The 27,828-nt window shown below is 43.4% G+C and overlaps 1 protein-coding gene across 1 annotated transcript in view; it reads right to left on the reverse strand.

Moving 5' to 3' along the window:
* The window catches only part of PAG1 (phosphoprotein membrane anchor with glycosphingolipid microdomains 1), a 483,338-nt gene that overhangs the window by 49,389 nt on the left and 406,121 nt on the right, over positions 1–27,828 (reverse strand). The window contains exon 7 of the mRNA XM_069220408.1: positions 3,445–3,541. Within this exon, the coding sequence (XP_069076509.1) occupies positions 3,445–3,541 (97 nt within the window). The remainder of the gene's footprint in view (positions 1–3,444; positions 3,542–27,828) is intronic.

Consider the following 27,828-nt stretch of genomic DNA (forward strand, 5'->3'; position numbering starts at 1 on the left):
AGTACTTTTGTAGCATTTTCACTGTGTTGCTGTATATGTGTGTGTGTGTGTGTGTGTGTATAAATACTTTACACATTGCCTCTGAGATAAATCAGACTGCTCGGGCCATGCTATCAAGGGGGTGAGCAGGGGTTATCTTAGCTGTATGACTCCCTTACCCTGACTAGAGTGAGGGTCCCTACTTGGACAGGGTGCAAACCACTTTCAACTAGAGACTCCATTTCTAACACTTGTGTATCAGGTGAGATATGAAGGCCAACAACAGCATCCCAGTGTGGTTAAGCAACAACCAAGACGTCACCCCCACTTGCTAAGAGTTCATGTATTTCAGGACCCCAGAGGTCCGACAAGCCCCCACACTGTCTAAATGGCTCATTTGCCTGGCTAGAAGTATCCAGCTGTTCTTCACAATCGTAAGACAGTGTCTCCGACATGGAAGTTCAAGGAATCCTTCCTCCTCTCTCAATCCTCCTCACTGCCAATATACATACATTCATACAGCTTACTTATCAGCAAGGGCGACCCCAGCTGTTCCTTGTCTCAAGACCTGGGGGGTCACCCAGCCATGCAAGCAGTTTGTGTAGCCTTACCCAGAGCCAAGGTTCCATTCAAAAATTTTGCACAGCAGGGTGCGGGGACCAGGCCTCTAGTATCACTTTATATTATGGGCAAAGGGGGAGTGTTTCATCCATAGGACCATCCACCTGGAGTAGTTGGTGGCTTTAGGACCCACTCCAGAGCATCAAGTCATAGCTGTATGAGTGTGGCTCACTGCGGAAGGTTCAGGTGCTTCAGGGCCCTCTCCTGTGCCTCGTGTGTTCTCTGGAAGTCTCTTGGGCGCTTCTGGCTCACTTGCACGCCGCAGGAGCATGGCCAGTGCTCCTTTTGCAGCTCACAGGGGCTCAGAAGTCATCAGGATTGCCCCCACTGCCTGTCTCCCAGGGCCCTAAGTCACCGTACCTGAAAAGTGATGAAGGGAGCCATCTGGCTGCCCTCCCGCACCGATTGGCCCCAGAGCAGAGGACCGCCCCAGTGGCCCCACAGGTCAGTAGACTTTCTCCAGCAGTGCCGTCATCCTCAGCTGTGCCGGAGGTAGGTGTGTCCCCCTTTCCTTCACTCCAGCAGCTGCCATGCGGGTCTCATTCACCTACAGGCTAAGCGCATGCACGGAGGCCGCTGCTCCATGTGCCGGGCATATCACTGCACCAACCCGATCCTGCACCCAGAGCACGGTGTCAGCTAGTGGGGCAATGATTCTAAGTGGTTGGATGGGCACCCAGTGCAGTGATGCAATAGGATAATTGCAAGGGTAAGAGCGGAGCGTTAGAATCATGAGTCCACAATCTTTGGTTTCCAAGCCACACCCACAGATCACAGGTCATGTATGCAAAAGAAATGTTATGAAATATTTTCTGGTCACTTTTTTTTAGCTTTTTGAAGCTATTTAATTGTGCCCTAATATAGAGATTGCCAGAATAATGCATTGGTCCCTTTCTGATGAACTCCTGCCTCTCCCCATCCCAGTGCTGCCCGAATTTAAGTTGGGGATGAGGCAGAGAGATTTCCAAGCTGAGGGTGTAATGTCCCTCCCCCACAAGCAGCACATCCTTCCAGCCTGGGGAAGTGGACCATGGCAGCTGGGAGTCTGAAGAAGCACCCACTGCAAGAGCAGCCAGGATGCCTCCTGGAGCCACAGTGCCAAACTGAATCTTCCGAATAGACCAGGGAAAAATGTTAATTTAATTCTGTAATTACTTGACAGATTCCTGGAAAAAGTTAGGCTTTATCCTGCAGATAAAGCTCTCTGCTGGTTAAGAAGTCATTTGAGGCACGGCAGCAACAAATATCTCGAGAAAGAACATCTGCAGCTCCTAATGAGCTTTCTTCAAATCTCAGCTGCATAATCAAGCTGGCCCTCTCTCGCTGGCTGTATAAAAGTATAACATGTGTAACTCCTGACTGAAATTGAGATGTATAAATCAGATATGAGATAGGTACCGAATAGTATATTTAGTGTTTATCCTACTAGTAAGGCAAGAACTTGGCTTAAGGCAAAGACTAGTAGTTCTTTAAAAAAAAAAAAAAAATCGAAACTAAAAACAAAAAACACAAAACTTCCAAAAAGACACTACGTTTCTTCTTTTATTCCTCCCATTTTCATAAGCACATAAAAGCTAGAAAATATTATCAGGAAAAGGATTAATTCATCATTTATTATGTTAAAGTTTGTCAAATCTTGTTTTCTTATACACACATTTTTTCTGAAACACTAATTTTATTTTTGGTCATCAGTATTTCTATACTTTTTAAAAAAAAAGGATTGTAAAAAACGTGGTAATTTCAAGTAGTGTATTGGTTTGGTTGGGGATCTTTGGTTGCCCAACCAACTCTCCTAAACTGGAGGAGACTTGAGCTGTCTAATTTTAAACGTCCGAAAGTTCACCAAGTGCGAAGCTGATGAAAATTTAAAAGACAGCTTCAGCAGCCCTTTGCAGCAGCGGGAAACCACTTCTTTAGCTGTGATGTGCAACAGATATAGATTGGCAGCTGCCCACTGTCTGGGCTACCACAACCTCTCAGTGTCTAAGTCCCACCACATGCCAACCCCTTTTATAAAATAAAAGATCATGCTCTCCCGGCTCCTCTAGCACCCTGCTGATATCTCCAAGCCCCACAACATCATATCCCCTGCTGTGCTTGTGTCTTATAGTTCAGCTTCCATCACAGAATGCCACACCCTCATTGATGGAACATCTTCAGCAGTCATGAACTCTATTGCGTGGGCTGTGGGTAGATTTGGCACCCTGAGACCCCCACGGGTGAATAGCCACACTCTACAAATCCCTCATTGATTGATTTGGGAAACCTGTCTACCGGCAAAGTTTTACTTGGCAAACTTTTGTGCACACCACATTAAAACGTGTATAACTCATTGTAGGTGTAAAAATACCTAAAACAGGATTTCCTACTCTTCTGTTGTCCATATGTTTTCAGGAAATCTGAAGATAGGGTTATAGTTTATATCTTTAATATTTTATTTATATATATATGAATGCTTTAATTTGAGTGGATATGCAGATAAAATAATTGTAATACGTGTAAGAGAAGATTAGCCCAGTAAATACCTATTAACCAACTCCATAGTACTCAACTTAGCAACATTAACGCTCTAGCAGGCAGAGAGAGACCGGCATACAATGCGAATATGAGGATAAAATGTGGATTTATTATGAAGACCACTTTGAATGACAGAAACCTACCGTGAATCTAAAATGTCTTTAATTATAACTTTTGCAGGACAAGTGTTACAAAGGATGAAAAGTCAGGCAGGTAAGTTAAGTGGAATCAACGCACAGGAGTTTTCTAGAAGTTTCGCATATCAAAATTTCAGTGTTTATTAAGTACACTAATATCTGCAACTGCATGACAAACTTCACTACTTACCATCACCGTTACTAATTCCACCATTCTGGTAGGTGCTGGGGGGAGGATCAGTTGCCAAACTTGTGACAGAATGGCTAAACGTCTCTTTTTCAGAAGGCTGAAAAACAAAATCAATGGAATTGAATTAACAGCACATAAGTATGTCTGAATAATTCTATCTCTACAAACGGCCTACTATAAATCTGTCAAATAACCCAAGATGGCATGCAGCAAGTGTACTAACGTGTTATTTATATTTTGCATAGTAGTAGTCTGTTAATGCCATTTCAGAAAGTCTCCACCATTTTAGAACGGTGGCTGACAACTGACGTGCCCTTCCATTTCTTCTAGTCTGGTACCTTCTGCCTGCTCTTTACACATATAGAACTTTAGATTTAACTCTGAACACTTAGTACAAGTTTATCTACTTTTATTCTGAAACTTCCTTTAATTCATTTCCTGATTTTGTCTGAAAAACGTCTTCTAGTTAGCTGTTCCAAGTATTCTTCGTTTGTGAAAAATGCCTCAAATGGCTGCCACGTAGACCAACACATTAAGACCATGCCAACTATATCTGTCTAAGTAAACTCCACATTTTCATAACCTCTAGTGTGACTAGAAAGTAAAATGGAAGTGAGGCAGAGGGGAGCAAACATTGCACTATCACTCATCATCCATGAATAAAACCACTCTCATACAGAAGTGATTCACAGATCTCTCCCCTGAGAAATATGCGTGCTGTTCATCCTGTGAATGAAACCCGCTGAGGAAAGGCCTACATCAATTGGCAACTACTTATGTTAATCATATGTATCCTGGAACTGTTTGTTGAATATTTTATGTACAAAGGATTCATGTGCAGTCTTAGACTTCACATGCCTGTCAGAATTAATGTCGAAGGGTTTCTGTGCTGGTGATGTATGTGCTGGCAATTCGTAGCATTTTGTAGGATAGCTGTAGAGCATGGGTTGTGAAGAAATGACTTTTTATTAGCTCTCAATTCTTAATAGCCAGTTAGATTTCTAACGTGCTGAGGCATCCAGGTGATGAGTTTTTAAACTTTTGACCAGTTATTGATGGGATGTTCTCTTCATTGAGTCTGCTTTCGGTGATGAGTGCTATAACAATAGTACACGCTGGCCCCTAGTACCAATACTTTAGATGCGAAGAACCAATCCCCTCGGAGAACTCATTGTCCTGAAACATCTCCTTACTGCCAGACAGCTTTACCACTGAATCTCCATTTTTGGGCGGAGTCCAGTGAAGGAATTTGTCACTCAACCTCGAGACCCATACCGCACATGTGCTGCCCACTGCGTGCTGATTGGAGCCCCCTATGGGAATCCAGCACATTTCCATCTCAGGTAAGTGCCTCTCATACTACTGCACAGACTCTCCTTCACCTGTATTACCCATTTTGAGGGTTTTAAGCAGCTCCTCTTTCCATTTTTATTTTATGTAGGCCATTAGCGGCCACCTTTTTCCCTGAGGTTTGTCATCAGTAACTCCCTCTGGTAGCAACTGCATTATCTTTCATAAAATAAGTACATCCCATGGGTCTTGCCAATGCCTTGTACTGGCTCTCTCCTTTTTCTTAGCCTCACTCTGATCACCCTCTCTCTATTACCGTTTCAGCTCTCCCCTGGGCTCGTTGTACCCCCCAAGTTCTGATGATGATCCTGCCATTTTAATTGTGATAGAAATGATGTCAACTTTAAAAACACGGACCCTATGTGACTGCTGAGAATTTCCTGTAAAGGGCCAAGCTGCTCCTGTTGATAGACTTGTTGATCACGATTTACCACTTGATTGAGTCACCTCTAAAGAGAGCACCAATATTTACTGCGCCGCTGTGTCTTGAAATTGTTTTTAAAAAACTCCTTTGAACACATTTTATTTGCCATTTGTTTATCGCATCTTAAGTATTGCTACTAGGGATCAGTGTGTTTTTGTTATAGTTACTCCCACATGTGCCCGGTGATCCTTGGGTCTCCCTCGCTGAACTATTATTATTTTGCTCGTTGCTGAGTGCAGCACGTACAATGTGTACCAAGGGGCAGTTTGAAGTGGAAGAGTCATTACCTTTTAAATAGTAATTATTTGAAAAAGTTTTCTGTTTTCTATGAATGTATGTTCTTTATGATCAAAGTCAAATAAGCTGAGGTTTAAAAGTGCAAAGTAAAACTTTCAATTAAACAATAAGCAAGTCACTGTTACAGGTTACAGTGTTTTAAGTCATCAGCCATATTGTGGTATTGCTAAGGTTGACTGTGAAGGAAGCAACAACTGCAGACCTTAAAATCAAAGGAAGCGCTCGTCAAAGTCATTGCATTTTTAAGTTCTACTTGGAGCATAAATGGCTAAAGGTACTGGTTAAAGGAGTGCACAAAATATGGCCAGCACACCAACTTCCAGTTACCCATGCATCACCACAATGGTGCAATGATATGTAAGTGTAAATCATATTCTAGGGGTGGGGAGTGGGCATTCCAAGGCAGGAATACCTGGTAATTTTGGGAACACCCACATGTACCATTTAGCAGGAAATCAAAAAAAAATTACAAATCCGTCCCATCTTGTAAATGGCTGTAGAGTAACTCCTGCTAAAGGTAAAAGTAAATCATAGTCTAGGGTATGGTGGATAGGTGAGGAAGACGTTTCTCAATGGGAAATACATGTTTCCATGAGATACAAATGTGGGCATACAAGTGATGCCATTTCCCTATGCACAAATCTCACATCCAGAAAGCCTTCTTTACGCAATTGTATTTCAAGTAAGCACAAGCACAGGGCGCTTATGTGATTTTCTCAGAACAACAGGATGTTGAGCTGATGCTGAGACTCGAACTTGGCTACCTGTGCAGTTTTACATCGTTTGGTGCTTAGAACTGATTTGAGCCACCCAGCCTGTACTCTGTCATGGAATACATCACTGCTTCCCAATCTCTGATGCCATCATGGAAGTGACTGCTTGCAGGGCAGTGTACAACCATATGTGTGTTTTAATGTACTGACCCACTCCTTTCTTTGTATTGCAGTTGCTTTTCATAGCATTCTTACACTGGCTGGAAACAGCGGTACCTTACATGGCGCGCGTGGCTACACATTTTTGGGGTTTATGCTATTTTTGAGTGCAAAAAAAAAGAATAAGTAGAGGGAAGGACTTGTGAGCAGTTTCTTTCTCTGCGCCTGTCTTGCGCTCTCTCATCCATGTTTACTTTACCCCCATCGCTCTCAATGGCAAGGCCAATAGGTCCCAAAGGTGAGACCTATTGGCTTTGCCAATGCTTGTTTCACCATGAAAGCCAAGTAGGATGCTCATCTTAAGCAGTCCTCCCTGCCAGGTCCAGCCTTGTTAGCTGTGCCAGTCACTAAGATATGCTCTAATACGACCCCAAGGGTGATTCCTACTGTATCATTGAGGGATCCATCTGTAAAATTACTTGACAACTGTTACTATATATGACTGCAAGACTATGGATCCCACGACTGGCTTTCCTTGACAGTACACCAGGCAGCACCCACAATACTTAAGTTATGATTGTTTCTGACAAGATGCTTGACACATTAAGGATGTAGTGGATCCAGAATTGGTGCTGAGAAGATGCTGGACATTTTACAGCAGAGGTCTTGGGGGGGCCTCAAGTGATCCCAGGAGGGCTCCAGGCTTTGGCCAAATGAAAGATTATGCAGATAATAGTGCTTTGTTTTAAGCAGACAAAATGTTTATTACATTTGTAAAAAGGTAACAGAGCTTAACTGCAATGTTTAAATAAGTCTAGACATATTTAAACATTGCCAACTTAACAGAATATTTATGAAAAATTCTGAGGGGGAGGTCTGATTATTTATTTTTTTCCCACTGGCGGGCGTGTCATTAACAAGTTTGAATACCACTGCTTTACAGGATGTAGGGGATCCAGAAGATCCTGATGATACTTCAATATTCTTCTCTGCCAGCTGTATGAGTGACTCCAAGGTTCCTGTTGATGACTTGCAGAGGGGCCTTTTGTGCTGAATGATGTCCGTCCAGTTTTTCAAGTTATCCAAGCAATTAATAACGCAATTGCTATAACCCTGGACTCAATTAGCATGTCATTTGCAACTTAATCAGATAAAAGGGACAAACAACTGACAGCTTTATATAAGATCACCAACCTTCTTAATGGTTGGAAATCTATGGCTGAGCTAGACCCTAGAACAACAGTACCAGCTTTTGAGTCACTTAAGATACATTTTTAACACCTACAGGTGCAGGGTATTTCTGAAGAAATTAGTTAGGAATCTATGGCTGAGCTAGGCCCTAGAACAACTGTACCAGCTATTGGGTCACTTAAGATACATTTTAACACCCACAGGTGCAGAGTATCACTGAAGAAATTAGAGTACTACTTGTGAGAATGTAAAACTTTTTAAGAGAAGTTGGTCTAGAAGTTTGGAAGGATAGAACCCCTCACTACAGATACTGAACATAAGGTGGACCGGGAAGGCTTAGTCTTCCCTCAATATAATCAAAACTATCCACAGTGCTCTGGACAAGGGAACGCATCAGTTCTTATCTCTAACCACCTCTCATTGGATGATTTAACATTGTTCCTACGAATTCCAGCTTCAATGGTGCCCACAACTGTTGCAAGCTAAAGGGCTTAAGGGTAAAATAAACCTAAACAAAGCCCTTATTGTCCTTCCTGAAAAAGAATCCAATAGTACTTCTAAGTTTGTCCACAATATTGTCAAACAAATTGGAGCTCATATTCTGAAAGGTCCTCCTGACACCCAGCCAGCTTATGACTGAGTCCTAGTTATATAGATGTGTATAGAGAGGGATCTTGAAACGGTTTATAGTAAGAGAAAAGTTTTCATATTTTTCAAAAAAGGGTTGAAGGACAAGGTGGGTCTGTTAGCACCAAAATCCAGTCTAGGTGCAGAGAGCAACATCATGGGGATCGATAGTCTGCCGTACCTTTTTTTTTTTTTTTTTTTTTATCTGACCAGTTCAGCAGACCCTGGCCTATAAGCAGATTTCTGCTTGAAAATCTTCCCATATTGACAACGCCCTACTTCTGACAAATGCTATTGTAGATGTGCAAGTGACTAATCCCCAATTCATTATTGCTGCTACTACTTTAGTTTATGTTGACCCCAAATCACGACCTTTCTGAACATTGATGTGGCCGATACAGCAAATTTGCCATATTTTCCAGCTTTGGTCTTAAACCTTAATGTCAATGTTCCTTGCTTCTCCCCAGCAAAAGTGAAGACCCAGAAAACCAGTACACTGAGCACTTTCCATAAAGGGTGGGGGCCCTTTGATGAAAATAAATTAGATCACACACTCCTATATGCTTCTGAAGGCACTATGATATCTTAAACAGGGATAATCTGCTAAGCTTACCCAGACATTTTGACAGACTCAATTTGGTTGACTCCAAAGATAGAGACTCAGTTTAATTAGTTTCTCATTTTGTCTGTGGTGAAAGGGAGTCAACAAGGATTGGTTGGGAGAAGGACTGTTGCCAAATGGATTACACCCATTTAGTATGTTTGGGTGTTTTGTTTTTGATCACACCTTTTTGGGCTTTTTACTGTGGGTGAGTCTTACTGTATGCGTCTCACCCACGGAAAACCACATGGTAAACAGATTGCACATATTTACTGCCAGTGTCTGCCATTTAAGGTAAGGCTGCTGCAACGCAGCAAGAGTAGGTACACTTGGCTGGCTACACATGAACACGTGTACACACATATACCCATGTGTGAGATTTGCCCGTGTAAGACTACAGTCACGCGCAGCCTGGAAAGCGAGTAATATGCAAGGTTAGATAATGACCTAGGACAGGCCTGATCTTATTAGTGGGCACACATAGGTATCCTCAGCATGGTTTACTGTTTTGCCTGCATCTACACTTTATTATGTACATGGGTGAAATCTGCCTTAGAATGCAGTTTGCTTCCCACTGGTCTACAAAGTCTAGGAAGATATCAAACTGGGGTGAAAAGTGTGCCCCAAGATTGTTTATGCAGATTCCAAGCAGATATATATACCCCTTATGGATCATCCACAATTTTCATATTTCTTTGATATAGCTCAGAATCAGAGCCCAGTCCTATTGTCACACTGCAGGGCCAAGTTAATAACATTGCCCCCACCAGCAGAGAGAACAAAGGCCTCCCCACACAAAAGGAGTAATAAACAGTGCTTCCCTCAGCTCCTGAGTATTAAGGGATGGGGAAGAAAATTAGAATCTGTTAATCAGTTGTCAAATGGAAGGACAGAGGAAGCCCAGACAATGGGATCCAACATGGGGGTGGAGGAGAGGAATTATCTTTAAACTTTTGATGGGAAAGGCCCTGATAGTGACGCTAGCGCGGGTGTAGCTAAGGCCCCCTTTGGAGAAAAATTAGTCAAAGAACTTTAAAATCAGCCCATTGGGACCTGAGATATCCACATTCAAAGACTTTTTACCTTTGCCCCGGGCAATGAGCACATTGGGCTCCACTGCATTTCTCCTGATTTCCCCCCAAGTGGACAAAGCCCACTGGGGATGACACAACACTCATGGGGAAAAAAGCCGAAGAGAGTGGGCATGCTTGGGGTTCCCACTCCTCTGACTATTTGGCTCAGGAACCCCATCCCCTGGGCTACCTAAGAGGGGGCCCAGAACCCTATCCCGACACCCCGGAGAGTCTGAATGTGCCAGGACTGAACAATGCTCCCTTCTGTATAGACTGTGGACCGTAGAGAAGGAATACCCCTTTCCCGCATTGGCACAGCCCAATATCAGCCTAGCGGTGAGCTGGCAGGGCAGCGAAGGAGTGGGCTCCCTGCGCTGCCTCAATTTGAAAGAAGGCTTATGGTGCCTGGGTGGGCACGAGACGTCTGCAGACCATTCAGAACACGGTGGCCACAATTAATGTCTACCTCCAATACTGCACTCAAATCACACCACACCTGAAGGAGCTCCAATGGCTCTCCATTCACAAGCGAACACAATTCAAACTCTCACACTTTCAAGGCACTACATAACACTGGCCCAGCATACCTCAACAATTGCATCTGCTTTGACAAACCTTACAGACACCTCAGCTCATCCAGACTCCTACTTGCACAAATTCCACACGTAGGAAAAACCAGATCTGGCAATCAAACTTTCTCCTACATTGCTCCTAAAGCGTGGTACGACCTGCTGGTATACGTAAGAACCTCCTCCTCACTTTTTGAATTCCAGAAGAAGCTGAAGACCTGATGTTTCAAGCCTTAATCCAGTTCATAGAGAAAGCTGTTCACTCTCGTATGACTTGTGTTACAACTTTTGGCTCAGAGTCAAATGGAATAAAAAAGATTATTTTAAAAAATTGGCATTTATTAGCCTCTCTTGACATTCCACTTGAGAACCCATTATTTGCTCTCAAACGGGGAAATACTTGAGAGACAGTCTAGTGAGGGCCTACATTGAACAAGAACCACGCACACTGAGTAACATCTGGGGGCTAACACTGAGGGTCGGACATTACCTGTGTGGGAACTGTAGTGCATGCGCTTCCACCAGAATTGTGAAAACGTAGTCTAAATGAGAGAACTCGGCAGCTGAAACATTTCACTAATTGTGGTTCTAAAAATATTTGTTATTGTATTCAATGCCTATGTTCTTTGATTTACATTGGTAAAATAACTCAGGAAGTCCTTATTCAACTTCAATCACGAATACGTTTGTTGTGAATTTTCCTATGGTTGAACATTACAGTCTTATGAAACATGCCCCCAACGATATGCACTGGTTTGTACTTGATGTTATAAAACTCTCGAAAAGATGTGTAAATGTGGACCGCCTGTTGACCATTAAAGTGAACCAATGGATTTGGCTTGCAGATACAGTGAAGAAGGGCCTGAATCAACAGGTCGAATGGCAAATACTGGCAACATCATAGATGGACTATCTTGAACGGAACAGTTAATGTGATATATTCCACATAGAGGGTTATGGGTCTTAACCTCCTTTTACGGTTCTGTGCCTGCAATTGCGGATGCTGAATCAATATCGAGCAATTCTACTAGATAGGGTATGGTCCCTTTCAGGGTTACCTACTGTGTCCTTTTGTTTCTTATGGATGGTATGAGGGTTGTGAGTCCCTTTATCTGTACTGCCATTTCTGACATTAAGTTGTATTGGTTGTTGTGGTTGCAGTCTATTAATGCTCTGAGAATAATTGATTGGGTTAATCTTTTCTTTCTGTTCTATGTATAAGGTAGACTCTGGGGCTACCTACAGCAGGATTGTTAAAGTGGATTTAGTGTTGGAGAGTATTTAGATGGGCCATTATTACATTTAAGGATGGTTGCCACAGTCATTGCAGTGGTTAAGTGACATGTTACTACTTGAATGCTTTACATCAGGGAGACCGGCAGCGTGTGTATCTTACTAACACGGACTGAGCAGATGGCCTAGATGGATATTTTATTTATTAAGTTATCGAGGTCCACAACAGTAAACTTACCGTAATTACAGCGCTCTCTAAACTCTGGGTATTAATTAGGCATTTTTACCATTTTAAGATGGCTGCCACAGTCACTGGAAGGGTCACATGACCTTTCACTTCCTTATTTAAACACGCCGGGAAGGCCGGCAATGCTTGATTCTGACTCGCATGGGTTGAGCAGATGCGGATGGAGACAGATGCTAGCAGTCCCATATTTAAAAGGTATGAATATGCTGCAATGGAGGCTGCATTTTTCTAGAGTTTATGTTGTATGGCGGTTAAGCAATTTAAATATTTGTTTACTTGGGCTTGCAGGTTGAAGTTCCCTTGTGTGTTGCTATGGAGTCTTTTTTTGCAACCTGCTGTAAGTAGCGGAATGTAGCTATTCTGGTTGGGAGCCTGACACAGTGTAATATATAGTGCACGTTTTCTATGTTTTTAAAGTACTTTTTTGAACTTTCTGTGTCAAGTAGGTGGTGGCTTATACTAGTATCCACAACTGTGTTTGTGGTGTTTTCTTGGGTTCAGCAGGCGGTACACATGGTGTGATTTGGTAGATTGCACAGACTGTTTTATAATTAATTTTCCTTATGTGTAGGTATTATTTTACAACACTGCCATTACAGAATGAAACATCAACAATACCTTCTCATTTGACAAGCTGATTTGAAAAACCATGATATTGCTTGAACTGGGCCTGAAAACCAGGCAATTATTTTAAAGGACTGTGTCAAGAGGAGGGTTTTAACCCCTTCCTGGATCTTCTGTTGGGATTCAATCATGTGATCTTGGGGGTTATATGCAGTGTTGTTGTTTATGAGATGGACAGTTGTTATATTTGTTGTACATTTTTTGAACTTCCTGAATCCTATTGATTAATACATTGGATTTGAACAGTCCGGAGTTGTCCTATTCATTAATTAAAAAACTGGATTATATGTACACAAACTATATCTAAATAATTCATCTAGGAGCATTTTTAAGTGAGATACTGTAGCACAGAGGCAGTTTTTATAATAAAGGCACTGTTTATATAGCATTTTATCTGAGGCGCAGAACGGATGCGATGATATGTCTGCAGGTACGGAGCGGTCTCCGACAACCCTGTAGTCTGTCACCACATTTGGGACACCCCATTTCATCCCACAACAAACGATCCACAAGAAACTCCAATCATTAAAATCCCAAATAGTAGTCTCTGAAGTAATTTGAGATTGTTTTCTATTTCTAAATAGGTGAATGCTTGTTCCAGTGGTGTAGATGTATTGTGTTGGATGTAGTTGTACTTTGCATATTGTACACAACAAGGATACTCAATATACCACTAGATAGTGAATCCTTTTCAAAACAATACCCCTGTTGTGTTACTCCCTAATTAGGTGTGCTAATCGCCTGATGTTATACTTCAGCCCTAAAATTTGAAATGCAGGAAACAATAAAACAAGCATTTGCAATGCCAGAGGTATGGCTTTAAAGTAAAGTTACATGGTAATGTGAAGCATTACAAGTTAATAGCATGGAAATATATATGCACTTGTGTGGAAGCAAAGAACTGTAGAACAATGAAGGTGTAGGTTGAAAGGTAATGTGACAGTTGCATGATAAAGCCAGACCTAAAAATCCATGTAGGTTAATTACTGACCCCCTCCCATCTGTGCTTCTGCCAGAGAAAAACAAGCATTTGCCTTGCAATGGGTCTCGCATTTGCCCGAGTTAGAGCTATTAGTGTTATAAACTCCTAACCGGACTTTTCTTGCCACATAAACTGAAAAGTAAAACAGTTTCACATAAGCGAACCGACGCCTGCCAAGAACATGAAGGAGACACACCAATGGAAACAGGAGTTCGCTCACACTCAAACCTATCGGCAAAAGTGCAATTATCCACGTAACCAGCAAAAGTGCAATTATCCATGTAACAGGGTCGATGTCATGCAAAGCGCTTGACTACTGCCGAGCGGGATCGCGCTGCGTAGGAAATAAAAAGAAAACTTAGTCCAGAAACCATGCTGAAAACATGGAGCATCATATATTTTCAGTAGCTTAATGGTGCTCTCGAGGAGTGCTAAACACTGGAAAAGGCATGAGATATGCACGCCTTTCACAAATTAAATCAAGCAGTTTTTAAAAGGCAAGCCCACAAACCAATGATACTGATGAGCGTGCGGTGGGTGTGGTAGAAGCCCACAGAGAGATTACAACAGGGGCCAGAGCGCTTGCACTCTCGACCCTAACTACATAAATTATCCAGTTCTCTAGTATCATTCCAGTGGCATGTGTGTGTGTATGCCCTTGAAAGTTTGAGCTCAGGCAGCTAGATAAACAAAATTATAACAGAGGGCAAGCATTTTTTTGTGAAAGCACACAACCGCCCAATCAAAACATGTAGTACTGACTTCCAACATGTGGGCATAGTGGCAAAGCCCCACATAATTGCCTGGCGACAGCTGCACTGTCAAGCCAGACCATAAAAAGGCAAACCCCTTCTTGTATCTAAAGTTTATCACAGTTTGGTAAATGACTGACAGTTTCACATTAGAATCATAAGGTCATCATTATTGTCATTAACTTTCATTCAAATGCACATCTTAAGATTTATTATCCCATAGTGTGGACTTTTTGGTGACTTTGTCACAGATATGAGCTGGTTCAAATCTGGGCGACAGATTCTGTGAAACATGGACTTGATCCCTGGAGTTCGCCTTCCTCTTCTCTTAGGGCACATAGTTGGAACAGAGTTGGTGAGCCTCAAGAAGGCTATACATGGGGGAACACTGACCTTCTACTGGTGCACTATTCTAGCCTAAAATCCATTAATGATAAGCTATCTATAAATTAACCTTTATAGTAAGGAAGCTTCACAGAAGCATTGTGCATTGTCTTGTGTTATTCCTGTAATTCCAAAATGTCACAGGACTAAGATTATGGACCTCAGCTTCATTGTCCCTTTGTAATCAATTGCCATTTTCTTTTGATTGATTATGTTATGAGTAAGAGCAGTAGCCTGTTAGGCATCTGGGCCGGCCTGTTCCCACCTTGCAAGTCTAATTGGTGTGAATTACCTTTCCTGGGTGAAATCAAGTACTATGGACTTTTTTCTCTAGAAGGTTTATCAGTGTTTGATTTATATATGTTCATCCCATTCAGAGATGGCCAAAGCAACCCCCCACTGTTTTGTGTGTAGTGGCTGAAGGGCTTTCTCAACCCTAAAGTAACGTTCTGTGACTTGTTAAAAAAAAAAATGCTGCCATTATACTTAGCCAAATACATGTCTAGTTTAATTCAAAGGAACACATGCATTTAAAATTGTATTGTGATGCGTTACCACCGAGTTGATATGCATTTAAACTTTGCCATTTGAGAGGTTAACTTGATACAGTGGTCTGTATTTATTCATTGCGTCTATGTGTTGAAAGTACATTTTTCCAGTTTTCTTTGAAAGTATTTTCCGGGGAGTGTCGGTCCTCATGCAATGTAAGGTTATCATTATTCATATAAGGTAGGGCTGAACCTGATATATCTTCCCATAACTGAGCAGTGTCTGTCAAGAGTATACTTTTCTGTATATCTCTGTGGGTACATGTTCTTTGTTTTGACGATAGATGTGGCCCACACACACCAATTATATTAAACAGTTGTACTTTTACTAAAAGTCCTTATCGAACTCTGTAGGTAATCTGATTGTTATTTTTATTTATTTTTGGTGTAAGATGCCATAATGACCTTTGAATGAGTCCCCACAGTACCCTAACACTCTGACCCACAAAGACTTAGTGTAGTTACAAACAAAACCAATCTTTTACAATGTAACACCGGTGGTACATTAGCAGCAAGCCACAACAAAGATACAAACATTTGCAAAGGCAATAGGTGGCACCTTTTATGACCTATTGGCTTTGCTAATTGTTTTTGCCATGAAGCTCAGCATCCTAAATTATGTTCCACATTGCTAACATAATTAGGGAAAAAAAGCTTTTGATGCAGTTGACTGCATCATTTTATAAAAAGCACACATCTTTTTCTTTTTAGTTACCAATTTGAGAAGCACAGGAGAGACTGTGGTAAAATTAATGCACTCTTGTAGAGTGCTTTAACAAAAAGAGAAAAGTAGCGCCTGAAAAAGCAAGCAGTGGAACAACATTTTAATGCGTCCATGCTCCATCGGCAAGACAAACACAAGAAAAAACAGAAAACCTACACAGCTAACATGTAAGAAGCAAACAAATGAGTGACAATGAAACCAACCATTGGTAAGCAATTGGCAGGTTCTAAGCCCATTATAAGATAGCATTCTTGCAAAAGACAGCACACGTGCTGTCTTAGGCAAAATCTAAAAAGGAATCTATATACTGCTAAAGACAGCACAGTGTAGCAAACTCAAATGGTTTATTTTTTAAAATGGCAACGGTGCAACAGTGCTTTAGTTTTTAGCACTGAAAGGAATCCATTATCTGCCAGCAGCGTCTTGGAGTGCATTTGTCTTTAGTTAGGACGATGTGTGCAATAAAATGATTCCCAAGCTAGCCACGGTTGCAGCAGTAATGCCCAACTGTGCAGAAAATTAGATTTGTAGTCTTCAAATATCCAGGGCATGTTCTTCAGACCCCAAATATGAATGCCAGTTACACAAAGCTTTCCTCAACTCTTGTTTCATGCCTACATGCAAAAGCCCAGTTCCAACTGGTCCTTTGGATACCTCTCCAGCACCATCATCCTCTGTCCACAGACCAACAATGGCCAGAGTGCATGTTTCAGAAGTATAACACTGACCCACAACAGGTTGCTACAATGAAACATGCATAGTATACAGGAGTGATGTTCCACCGAACCAAGCAGGATAAATATCCAGTAGAAACAGGTCTACCTGTTTTCTTCCTGGCAAGCAACTGTCCCCTCTATTACAGTACATTTGTCACCAGCACAGCCTTAGGAGTGATATTTTTCAGCGGCAAGGAGGCTAATGTTGCAAGATGATAACCTCTGTATCTCTGTGGGATTTGCATGAAACTGGTTTCACCAGTCCTCCAACCAGTTTCAAGAATGTAGAAGATCAAGTCTAAGATCAAAGTTACTTTCTCCATAGGCCACTGATAGACATTCTTCGACACTGCAACATGAACATTCACTCCCCCTTCAGATTAATTTGAGTTCTCTCCTTGGAGTGCGTTAAGCAGGTTACTTTAGAGGGTAAAATAAGTTACAGTTGATAACCTCAGAGCCAGAACCAATCGTACAAACGTTCACAAGCTTCCCACTCCCAGAATATGTATTTAACAGGATCCACCTTGGATCCTTTACTGATATTTGAATCATCTGTCGTTGACTTCATCAAACGACATCAGGCCTATAGGTTTGCATCCGGTTGGATTAGCCCTGCATAATGGATACGCTGAGGGTGTGTTAAATCATGCCTTTGAAGTTTGGTTTTCCTCACTTTCCCCATTAGGACTCATGCAAGTATAAATAGTTTCCTACAGATGGATTGTTTTATTTTTGCTTGACATGCCACCTTTGGCACAGGGTCTGAATAGAGCATGTTGGGATGGAGAGTGGCAGAGTGATGTCCATGGTAAGAGCCATACAGTGTTAGAAAGCCGAATTTCTTCATCTCAGGCAATATCGATGCATTTTCAGAGTTCTTTGCGAACCTCGCTGAAGCTTCAAAAAATGGAATGTATAGCCTTAATGAGGTCATTTATGGTGGACGGCTGTTTTTTAAACAAAGATATAAAGCGCGCAAAGTTCTTATTAAATCATGGAACACCATTGCGACAATTGAAAACAGAACTTGAAATGTAGGAAACCAATTTGTGGGAAATACTACTCAAAATCATTTTGGCATGTTTTCTAACCCAGGCATGAGGTTTCAACAGCAGTGGTATATGACAAATCCACCAACTGCTCATGTAGGTTGAGCGATTAGTTGCCTAAGGGAGGGCTCGACATTGGTGAAAATAATATGAAAGTGTTATAAGCTTTTGGCATAATTTCCAATAAAGAGCTTTGAGGAATCTGGCTGAAAAAGCTAGGGAGAGGAAGGTTTCTATTATGTGCCACAAATAAAATGGCTCTTTCCTGCAACCGTTTACCACTGGAGGCAGTAATGTAGTATACAAATTCAGAATTCTGGCCAGTAGGTCATTAGCCTAAAGTGTGGCCTCGTCCAAGGAAAATGCATGGACATTGATAAAAAGCACATGTTTCATAACGAATATAGGGAAGGCTTGTACAGACAAGTGAAACAGTGTGGGTCAGTGCAGAGGTCAAGTAACTTGCCATGGTGCTTCCCATATACATCATCATTCAAAGATGAACAAGTCCTCTGCTTGGTTATAAACTCTGCACACTTTGCTTATGCACAGTTAGATGAAGTTGTATAAGCATCAAGGTCTAAAGCTTCTGTTTGCTGTCTATTTAACAATGTACTAGATATTGAGCAGCCAAAGTAGTCCGCGTGTCAGGTGACAGATTACAAATGGGAAATATGTTATAGAAAAAGGGAACATGATGAAAAGAGTTATTTATAAGAAACATTATGCATGTTCTGGGGGCAGAGGGTGCATTTTTCAATTTGTATCACATAGAGTAATGTATTGTTAGTGAGAAAATGCACATTTTCACCATGGATGTGAGAAATTAATAATACAGTATACAACATGTCATCAACAAATCATTTTAACTATCCCATGTATTCCAACAGTTGGGCACATTTTTTTCATTTTCTACTTTTGTTTTTCTCTTTTACTACTATTTCAAGGGATCAAGGTACATTTGTCCTAATTCATTATTGAGTAAACGTTTCTTTAGTGTTAGGAGTTAGTTCCTAAAATATTCAAATTATATTTTTGCCTTTGTTCTTCCTTAAAAATAAGTCAGGGCGTTTTTTGACTGTCATGAGCGATGTCTTTGTGGGGTCTTCTTTAGGATTCGGTCTGAGTGTTTAATCTTGTTCTGTTTGCTTGGAAAGTTAAGGACTCCTATCTTTTCAGAGTTGCCGTAAGATAGGCGTTTCGTTTAATGTGTGGAAAAGCATCTTCATCCCCTTGCCAAAAGGTGTTTTCTAATACTTGTTGTTCCATTGCAGTTTGGCTCTTTCTTTCTGGATCTGGAAGTATCTCATTATTTCATTATTATCTTTCCTTATCTCATTATTACACAGTGATGATTTCTGACAAAAATATAGGTAATAAGTGGGCTGCAGAACTTTGGTGCCTGGTTGCTTTTCATGGAGGGCAGGCACATTCAAGATGAGACTCGTACAACAGAGTGAAAGCGTTGCTAATTAATAATCACAAGGGAGCTTCCCTGCAATTACACATAATGCAGAGCTGTTCTCATTCATTCCGTGTTCTACCTCAGTCAACCTCGTATATTCTGATGCACCTGTGCCTACACTGAGCAACATTTAGGACGTGTCATTCACTTAACAGTTCTCCATGTTACATAGAAATCGTCTCCATAACCACCTGTTAATTGCAGAAGTGGTTTTATTATAAACTTGTTTCATAAATCGCCGAAAACGTTGTCGTTCTCCTATTTAACCGACCTCTTGGCTGCCATTAGTGCAGTCTGTATTTAAAGTATATGAATCTAAACTGGATCCGAATCTGCTACATGGTGCTGAAGTGTGAGGATCAATTGAATTAATGCAGTGTCTGTCAGAGATTGACGCTAAAACCTGCCATGCTTCCAAATAGGTTGTAGGCTGAGATTCACTGCATATTGTTTATGTTGCGAAAGCTTAAAGGGCAGCAGGTTGACTTCACATCACTGCAGACTAACCGGGATTGAATTAGTGCCTTGAAAATGAAGGGAGAGGAGTCTGGGTTTTAACTGGAATTTTAGCTAAACATAGATTGATGATTCCTTTAGAGGGTGATAAGATAAGACAGTTTTAACTGGAGAACAGGATGATATGCAAAAGCTATACATTTTTCAAAATATTATGTGAGTAGCGAAAACAGCGAGCTGTCTCTGTCCAATTTAGTAGAAAAGTGGTATGTGGGTTTAACAGTGAAGGAGGAACAGATTATGTTTTACCAGGTTTTTGTGTTGTTTTTTAATACGTATTTATAGATACACATATGTGTAAAGCCTTACGTTTTACTCTTTCTTTAGAGATCCTTGCTGTAATCTCAGTCACAACAATATCTTGCAACGCTAAATCTTAAGAATCTTTCATTTTCACTTTGATCTGTCCTGAGATGACCTCACCTCGAACGTCTAGTTTCTTTTCAACATGCCATAGTTAATATGTGTTTTATTATTGAGACCGGTATCAGATATACTCTGGTGTCAATTCCTGAGAAATGGAGGAATCAAGAATTCCTCCAGCATCTGCCCTTTGTGGTCACCCATTTGATCTTTTTTTCAAGCTTGCACCCTCTTCTTATCATTGTTCTGACCTCACTGTCATAGCCATTCTCAGTCCACACATTTGCATGAGAAAAGGCAGTGTCGGGAATCAACACCTCGCAGACCTTGCTGTATGTATTGAGTTTAATATGGAGAAGCATAAAAGGGTAATATTGTCTATTCCCTCTCACGTATGTCTGATAGGGTGATATCTGCGATTGTGAATACCAGGAAACAGCATAAGGACTGTGAACAAGAGTTTGATGTGGGCTCCTCCCCTATAAATATAAGCCTGCCCTTCTTCTCTGAGCACAAGGGTTCGTGGCTGCACCCATAGACGGCTTACACTGGGATGCGGATCACATCTGTGATATTGGTGACTCTCTCTGAAAGAGCATGGCTGCTGGGAGCTGTTTCGTTGTTCCTCCACATCTTTTATGATTCTTTCTTTGAATGCCAAAATCTTATACAGTCTCGCTTTCAGAGAACAGCATTAGAAATCATTCTCTCCCGGTTCTACTCTGACATCCACAACAGAGTCCCAGTATTCTGTAGGTTGTGTAGGGGCTCTTGAATGTTGTTTCACCTTTCCCGTGGTGACAAGGGCTCCTGCAGTGATGTTCTATGTGACATAGGATTTCAACCATATCTTGACCACAGTCTTTCACTTGTGGTTAGATCTAACCTGATAGCTACGAGGCTGGACCTCTCGAGCTAAATTGAGCACTATGGAATATGGCAAACAGTTGACAAAAATATTAACAAGTGTCACACTCGTTTAAAAATGAAAATGCAGTTACCTAGCATATTGTTCCTTTGCCACAAACGTAGAGCCTTGAGTAAAACTAATTAACCTTGTAATCCTTAAGCATGGGGTGCTTAATACATTGTGTTGAAATTACAGTCCTCTGGTTTCCAAAAATAACAGTTTCTATATGGGAGGGCTCATACTAATCTTTGTCTGTCAGATTGTGTGTGCAGCATCCTCTGTATGTGCCACAAGTTTTCACGAGACAAAGTAGGAAATGATTGTTCCTTTAGACTCCCAGGCCATACCATTACAATTGTTTTGTTATACTTTCCAAACAATGTTATTATTGACTCACAAAGGTGAGTATTTCAATATTTCCCTTAAACAACCCTCAGCAATTGACACAGCCCTGGACTTTCATAGCTTTGCAAGAAAATGCAGTGCTGTGGTCACTGTAAAGACCTGCACGGGGACAATAGCCAATTTCATGCACAAGGATCACACTTTGGTGCATGTTCCCAGCTTTTGCCTTCGAACAACAAAAGGCCTAACAAGTCCTCCAAGGTGTAACGCAGGAAACCAACGAACAGGATGACGCTAGATCTCAACCATCCATTTGGGAGACAGTATTGTTAAATTGCCTGGTGAATTAAATATACTTCCTCCTCGTGTACAATATTCTACTTGCTGTTGTTCACCCCCCCCCCCCTTCCCTGGTTCTATAATGTCCTATTCAGCATTAAATAAACATCAGCTGTCTGCTAGCACTAATGGATGTTGGTTTCTACCAACAGCGAGCCCCCGTCGCCAAGAGATTTTTATATAATGGGCAGCAGCACACACACTTGTAATAAATACCACAAATTGATATTGTTAGGTCTGCCAACTGCTTCTTTGAGCGCCTGCTTCAATGTTAGCGTGGTTACTAAAAGTACCGGCTGTCAGATATGGAATAAGGCTGGTTCCATATCTGACCAAGTGCCCACGGCCCAGACATCTGCTCAACTGGAAGATTATAGGTACGTACATCCTACAATTGCTGTACAGAGAATAACAGGGCGGGGCAAAATTTATGTTTTAAACTATAATTTCACCACTCCTAAAGAAAATAAATAAAGACCTTCATCCACTTCCCCCCACAAAAATAATATTTTCAGCGTCCCTGAGGCTTCAAAAACAGGAGGCAAGCTCAGTCCAAGCCCTTGGGGATACCGCTTAAGCAGGAATGCACAACAGAGTTCAGTCTTTGTCCCCTTTCACAGGCAGAAGCAGCAACTGCAGGATAGCCCACCAAAGCACAGTCACAGGCATGGGCAGCACTTCTCCTCAGCTCTTCTCCTTGCAGAGGTTCCTCTTGAATCCTTGAAGTAATCTAAAGTCTGGGGTTCTGGGTTCACTATTTATACCCCTTTCTGCCTTTGAAGTGGGGTGGCAGGCACAGCCCTTCCAGGTGTAAGTGACCACTCCTGCCTCCACTCTAGTCCAGATGGCCCATCAGGATATGCAGGTTACACCCCAGCACCCTTTGTGTCAATGTCTAGTGGAGATGCACAAGCAGCCCAACTGTCAGTCTGACCCAGACAAGGAATCCACAAACAGTCAAGCGTCACAGAATAGTATAAGCAGGAAAATGCCCACTTTCTAAAAGTGGCATTTTCAAACTAACAATCTAAAAAACACCTTCACCAAAAGATGTATTTTTAAACAGTGAGTTCAGAAACCCCAAACTCCATACTTCTATCTGCTTTCAAATGGGAACTGCACTTTAAGGATATTGAAAGGCAGCCCCCATGTTAACCTATGAGAGAGATGGGCCATGCAACAGTGAAAACCGAATTTGGCAGTATTTCACTGTCAGGATATGTAAAACACACAAGTACATGTCCTACCTTTAACATACACTGCACCCTGCCCATGGGGCTACCTAGGGTCTACCTTAAGGGTGCTTACATGTATAAGCCTGGTTCTGGCCAGGAGTCCACTCGGCTCCTCCAGCCTGCCCCGTGCTCCTGACCCCCCCAACTGCTGCCTGGACAGCAGTTCGAGGCCTGCCTCCATCGCAGGCCCCCGCCTGCGCCTCATCCCTGGTGCCTAGTGGTAGGCTTCTCCGATCTCCGACGACCGTGTAAGTGTTTCTTGTGTCTATTTCTGTATTTTCTGCTTTCCGTTTTATGCCTTTGTATTCTTGTATACTTTGTAATACGCGCTGTTGTTAGCCTGTTTTTTCCTTTCTCTGCCCCTCCGCTCTGAGCGCTCCTCTCCGCGCTCTCTGACCCCCCTATCGACCCGCGCTCTTCTCTCGCCTCGCTCTCCCTCTCCCCGCCCGTTTCTCTCAGCCCTCCAACTCCCTGCCGCCTCTGCAGCCCCGCCCCCGTGCACACCCATTGGCTCCCTCCCTCCTCCCAGCTGCTCCACCCTCCCACCCCACCCTCTTAATGGTGGTTGCTGCGCGGAAGCGCCGCTGGCGCGCCAGGGGCAAGCCCATCTAAGCCCATCCACGCCTGGACCGCGCCCAGCGCCAGTCCCCCTGGTCCCCCCAGACTACTCTACTCCCCTCTCACCCTCCACTCACTCAACCCAGGCCCTCGCCCCACCTGCACCCTATCCAGCTCCGCACACACACAGGGCCCCTTCACCTGCTACACCTGTCATTTCTCCAGCTCCACATCCCACAGACCCCACACCAACCTCAGCGCCCCCGCCAAACACAAAAACCTCAACGCAATACACACCCACACTGCCCCCACACCCACCAACCCGCCCCACCACATAGCACCTCACAACCTGAACACACCCCACAACAACACCATCGCACAACACAACGACAACACCCACCACAAACATCTCAACTGCCTGCTCCTCAACACCCGCTCCCTACACAAACATGCCAGAGAACTCTGGGATCTCATCACATCACACTCACCTGACATCGTCTTCCTCACGGAAACCTGGACGAACCACTCCTCAGAGCCCGACATAGCCACAGCCACCCCCATGGAATACAAACTCCAACGCAAAGACCGACTTAACAAGCCAGGAGGTGGCTTCGCCATCCTGCACAAAGACACCATTAAAGTCACCACAAACCCCCAAGACACCCTCGACAGCGCAGAACACATGACCTTCCTAATCCACATAAACAACAACTCCACCCTCAGAGGTACACTAATTTACAGACCCCCAGGACCATGCCCGCCTTCTGCGACACCATCGCCGACACCATCAGCACACACGCCCTCACCTCCACAGACTACATCCTCCTCGGTGATTTCAACTTTCACTTGGAGAACCTTGAAGACCACAACTCCACTTCCCTCATAGACAACCTCTCCAACCTCAGACTCAAACAACTGGTCACAGCTCCCACCCACTCAGCAGGACACACGCTTGATGCAATCTTCACCTCAAGCCAACACATAACCTACACCCACACCACCGAACTCTACTGGACTGACCACCACTGCGTCCACTTCTCCTTCGCCAAAACCCCCACACACCACCACCAACACACCACGCCCTACCGCATGTGGGACAAGATCTCCACAGAACACCTGAACTCCCAACTGGCACAGAACTCCCCCCCCCCCCCCACACACACACACCCAAACGACCCCAACACCGCAGCCCACAACCTCTCAAAAAGGATCACTACCTGCGCACACACACTAGCGCCCCTCAAAAAAAACATCACCACCCGCAACATCAAGAACGCCCCGTGGTTCACCACTGAACTCCAAAACTCCAAGCGTAAATGCCACCAAGCGGAGAAAGCCTGACGACAACTACCCTCAACAACCAACTTCTCCACCCTCAAAACCTCCATTCGCACCCACCACCAACTCATACGCACCACCAAAAAAGCACACTACAAGGAACGCATCGACAACAACTCCCAAAACAGCAAAGAACTCTTCACCATCATTAAAGAGCTATCCAAACCCAAAGTTAGCAACATAGACCCCACACACACACACACAGCTCCTCTGCGACGCCCTCTCCAACCATTTTCACCACAAAATCCTGGACATACACAACAGTTTCATACCACACACACACACCCCTCACCCTCCCAACACAGACCCCACTCACAACTCCCCCCCCAACCTACTTACCACCTGGGCCCCAACCACTGACGAAGAAACTGAAAAAAACATGAATTCCATCCACTCTGGATCCCCCTCTGACCCCTGCCCTCATCGCATCTACAACAAAGCCAGCCCAACCATCACCCCCATACTCTGCGACATTATCAACTCCTCATTCGACACCGACACCTTCCCAGACCCCTGGAAACATGCAGAAATCACCGCGCTCCTAAAAAAGCCCAAAGCCGACCCTGAGGACCTCTCCAACTACCGCCCTATCTCCCTCCTCCCTTTCCCACCCAAGGTCACTGAGCAACTGGCTAACGCCCGCCTATCTCCCTTTTTGAGGAAAACAACACACTCGACCCCTCCCAATCCGCGTTCCGCAAGAACAACAGCACGGAAACCGCTCCCATCGCATGTACTGACATCAGATCCAGAGTCGACAAGGGCGAAACCGTCGCACTCATCCTCCTAGACCTCTCCGCTGCCTTTGACACTGTCTGCCACCACACACTCCGCACACGCCTCCACAACACAGGAATCCGACACAAAGCCCTAGACTGGCTCATCTCCTTCCTCACCGATAGAACCCAAAAAGTCCGCCTCCCACCCTTCCACTCCACTGCTACCAAAATCATCTGTGGAGTTCCCCAAGAGTCCTCCCTCAGCCCCACCCTCTTCAACATTTACATGACCCCTCTCGCCAACATCCTCCGACCACACGGAATCACCATCCTCTCCTACATAGATGACACCCAACTCATCTTCTCCCTCACCCGCAACCCCACCACCTCCAAAACCAACCTCCACGCTGCACTCCTTGACACCGCCACCTGGATGACAACAAATCACCTCAAGCTCAACTCCAACAAAACCAAAATCATCATCTTCGGCCCCAACAAAACCATATGTGACGACTCCTGGTGGCCCGCCACCCTAGGCCCTGCACCCACCCCCGCAAACCACGCACGCAACCTCAGCATCATTCTGGACCCCTCCCTCCCTCTCCATGACCCAGCAAATCAATGCAGTTACCTCCTCCTGTTTCCACACACTCTGAAAAAAACCTTCAAATGAATTCCCACAGAGACCAGGAAGAGCATCACCCACGCACTCATCAGCAGCAGGCTAGACTACGACAACGCCCTCTACACCGGAATCACACTCAAACTCAAACGCAAACTCCAGAGAATCCAGAACACAGCCGCACGCCTCATCCTGGCTCCCCATTGACAAGAGGATCACTTTCAAGATCCTCATCCACGCACACAAATCCCTCCACAACACTGGCCCAACCTACCTCAACGAAAGAGTGAACTTCCACTCTCCCACCCGCAACCTCCGATCTGCCGACCTCGCACTAGCCACAGTCCCCTGCATCCAACGCACCACCACAGGAGGCAGGTCCTTCTCCTACCTCGCCCCAAAAACCTGGAACTCCCTCCCCACCAACCTTCGCAAAGCCAAAGACCTCCTGCTCTTCAGAAAGAACCTCAAGACATGGCTGTTCGAACAGTAACCCCCCTTGCCCCCCAAAATTCCCCCGCCCAGCGTCTTGAGACCCTCACGGGTGAGTAGAGCGCTATTCACATTTTTTGATTGATTGATAAAAGGGGACGTTTTAGGCTTGGCAAGTGAATGCACTTGCCAAGTCGAATTGGCAGTTTAAAAACTGCACACACAGACACTGCAGTGACAGGTCTGAGTCATGTTTTCAGGGTTACTCATGTGGATGGCACAATCAGGGCTGCAGGCCCACTAGTAGCATTTTATTTACAGGCCCTAGGCATCTCTAGTGCACTTTACTAGGGACTTACTAGTAAATCAAATTTGCCAATCGTGGGAAAGCCAATTACACATAGCTAGGCTACTATTACATGTAAAGCCGCAAGCCCACATCTCCCCTGCCTTGAGAGCACTACACTGGTTACCCTTTGCCAGAAGATGCACTTTCAAGCTGCTTTGTATCACCCACAAAGCTATACATGGAACAGGACCGCTTTTTATCAGAAAGAAAATTACCAAATACATCCAACAAAGAAACCTCCGCTCAAGATTGGCACCCCGCCTTAGAACACCACCATACAAGAATAAGACTATAGGTGGTACATCCTTCTCCGTCCAAGCAGCCAAACTATGGAATTAATTACCCCCAACTATAAGAGCCACAGATAACTTTCTTGTCTTCAGAAAACTACTCAAGAGTTGGCTCTTTCCTTCATAACCACCATATTCAAACAACTATGAACTGTATATGCCTATGTTGATAAATATTTTTTCAGATTATGTGTATATTTCTATTTATTTATAGTTTCTTTAGAAAATATGTATCGCTACTATGTCATAACAATAAAATACACACACACTCTTTAAACCTGTCTGACTAAGTATTGTTTACCCATGGTTCTAATTATGTATTGTATGTGCATATGTGTGTGTATTCGTGTGTGTGTGTGTGTCTGTGTATATATATATAAATGTGCTTGGCATGTTCGTGGATCATTGCATGGCTCCTGGGTGGGTTGTTATACTAGATATCTATGAATTCCTGCTCTCATCTTATCACACTGATCTACTCATCATCATATGTCATGTCTCTATCAAACTATCCTCCATTCTCACTCTGACTCATCCCAAATCCCTTCTACTATTTTCATCTCCTAAATAACTCTGCCTAAGCTCTTCCCTCCGCTTCCACATCTAACTCACCAAACCTCACTCTACTACTGTGACC

This window comes from Pleurodeles waltl, chromosome 2_2 (genome assembly GCF_031143425.1).
Source record: "Pleurodeles waltl isolate 20211129_DDA chromosome 2_2, aPleWal1.hap1.20221129, whole genome shotgun sequence".
Taxonomy (NCBI): domain Eukaryota; kingdom Metazoa; phylum Chordata; class Amphibia; order Caudata; family Salamandridae; genus Pleurodeles; species Pleurodeles waltl.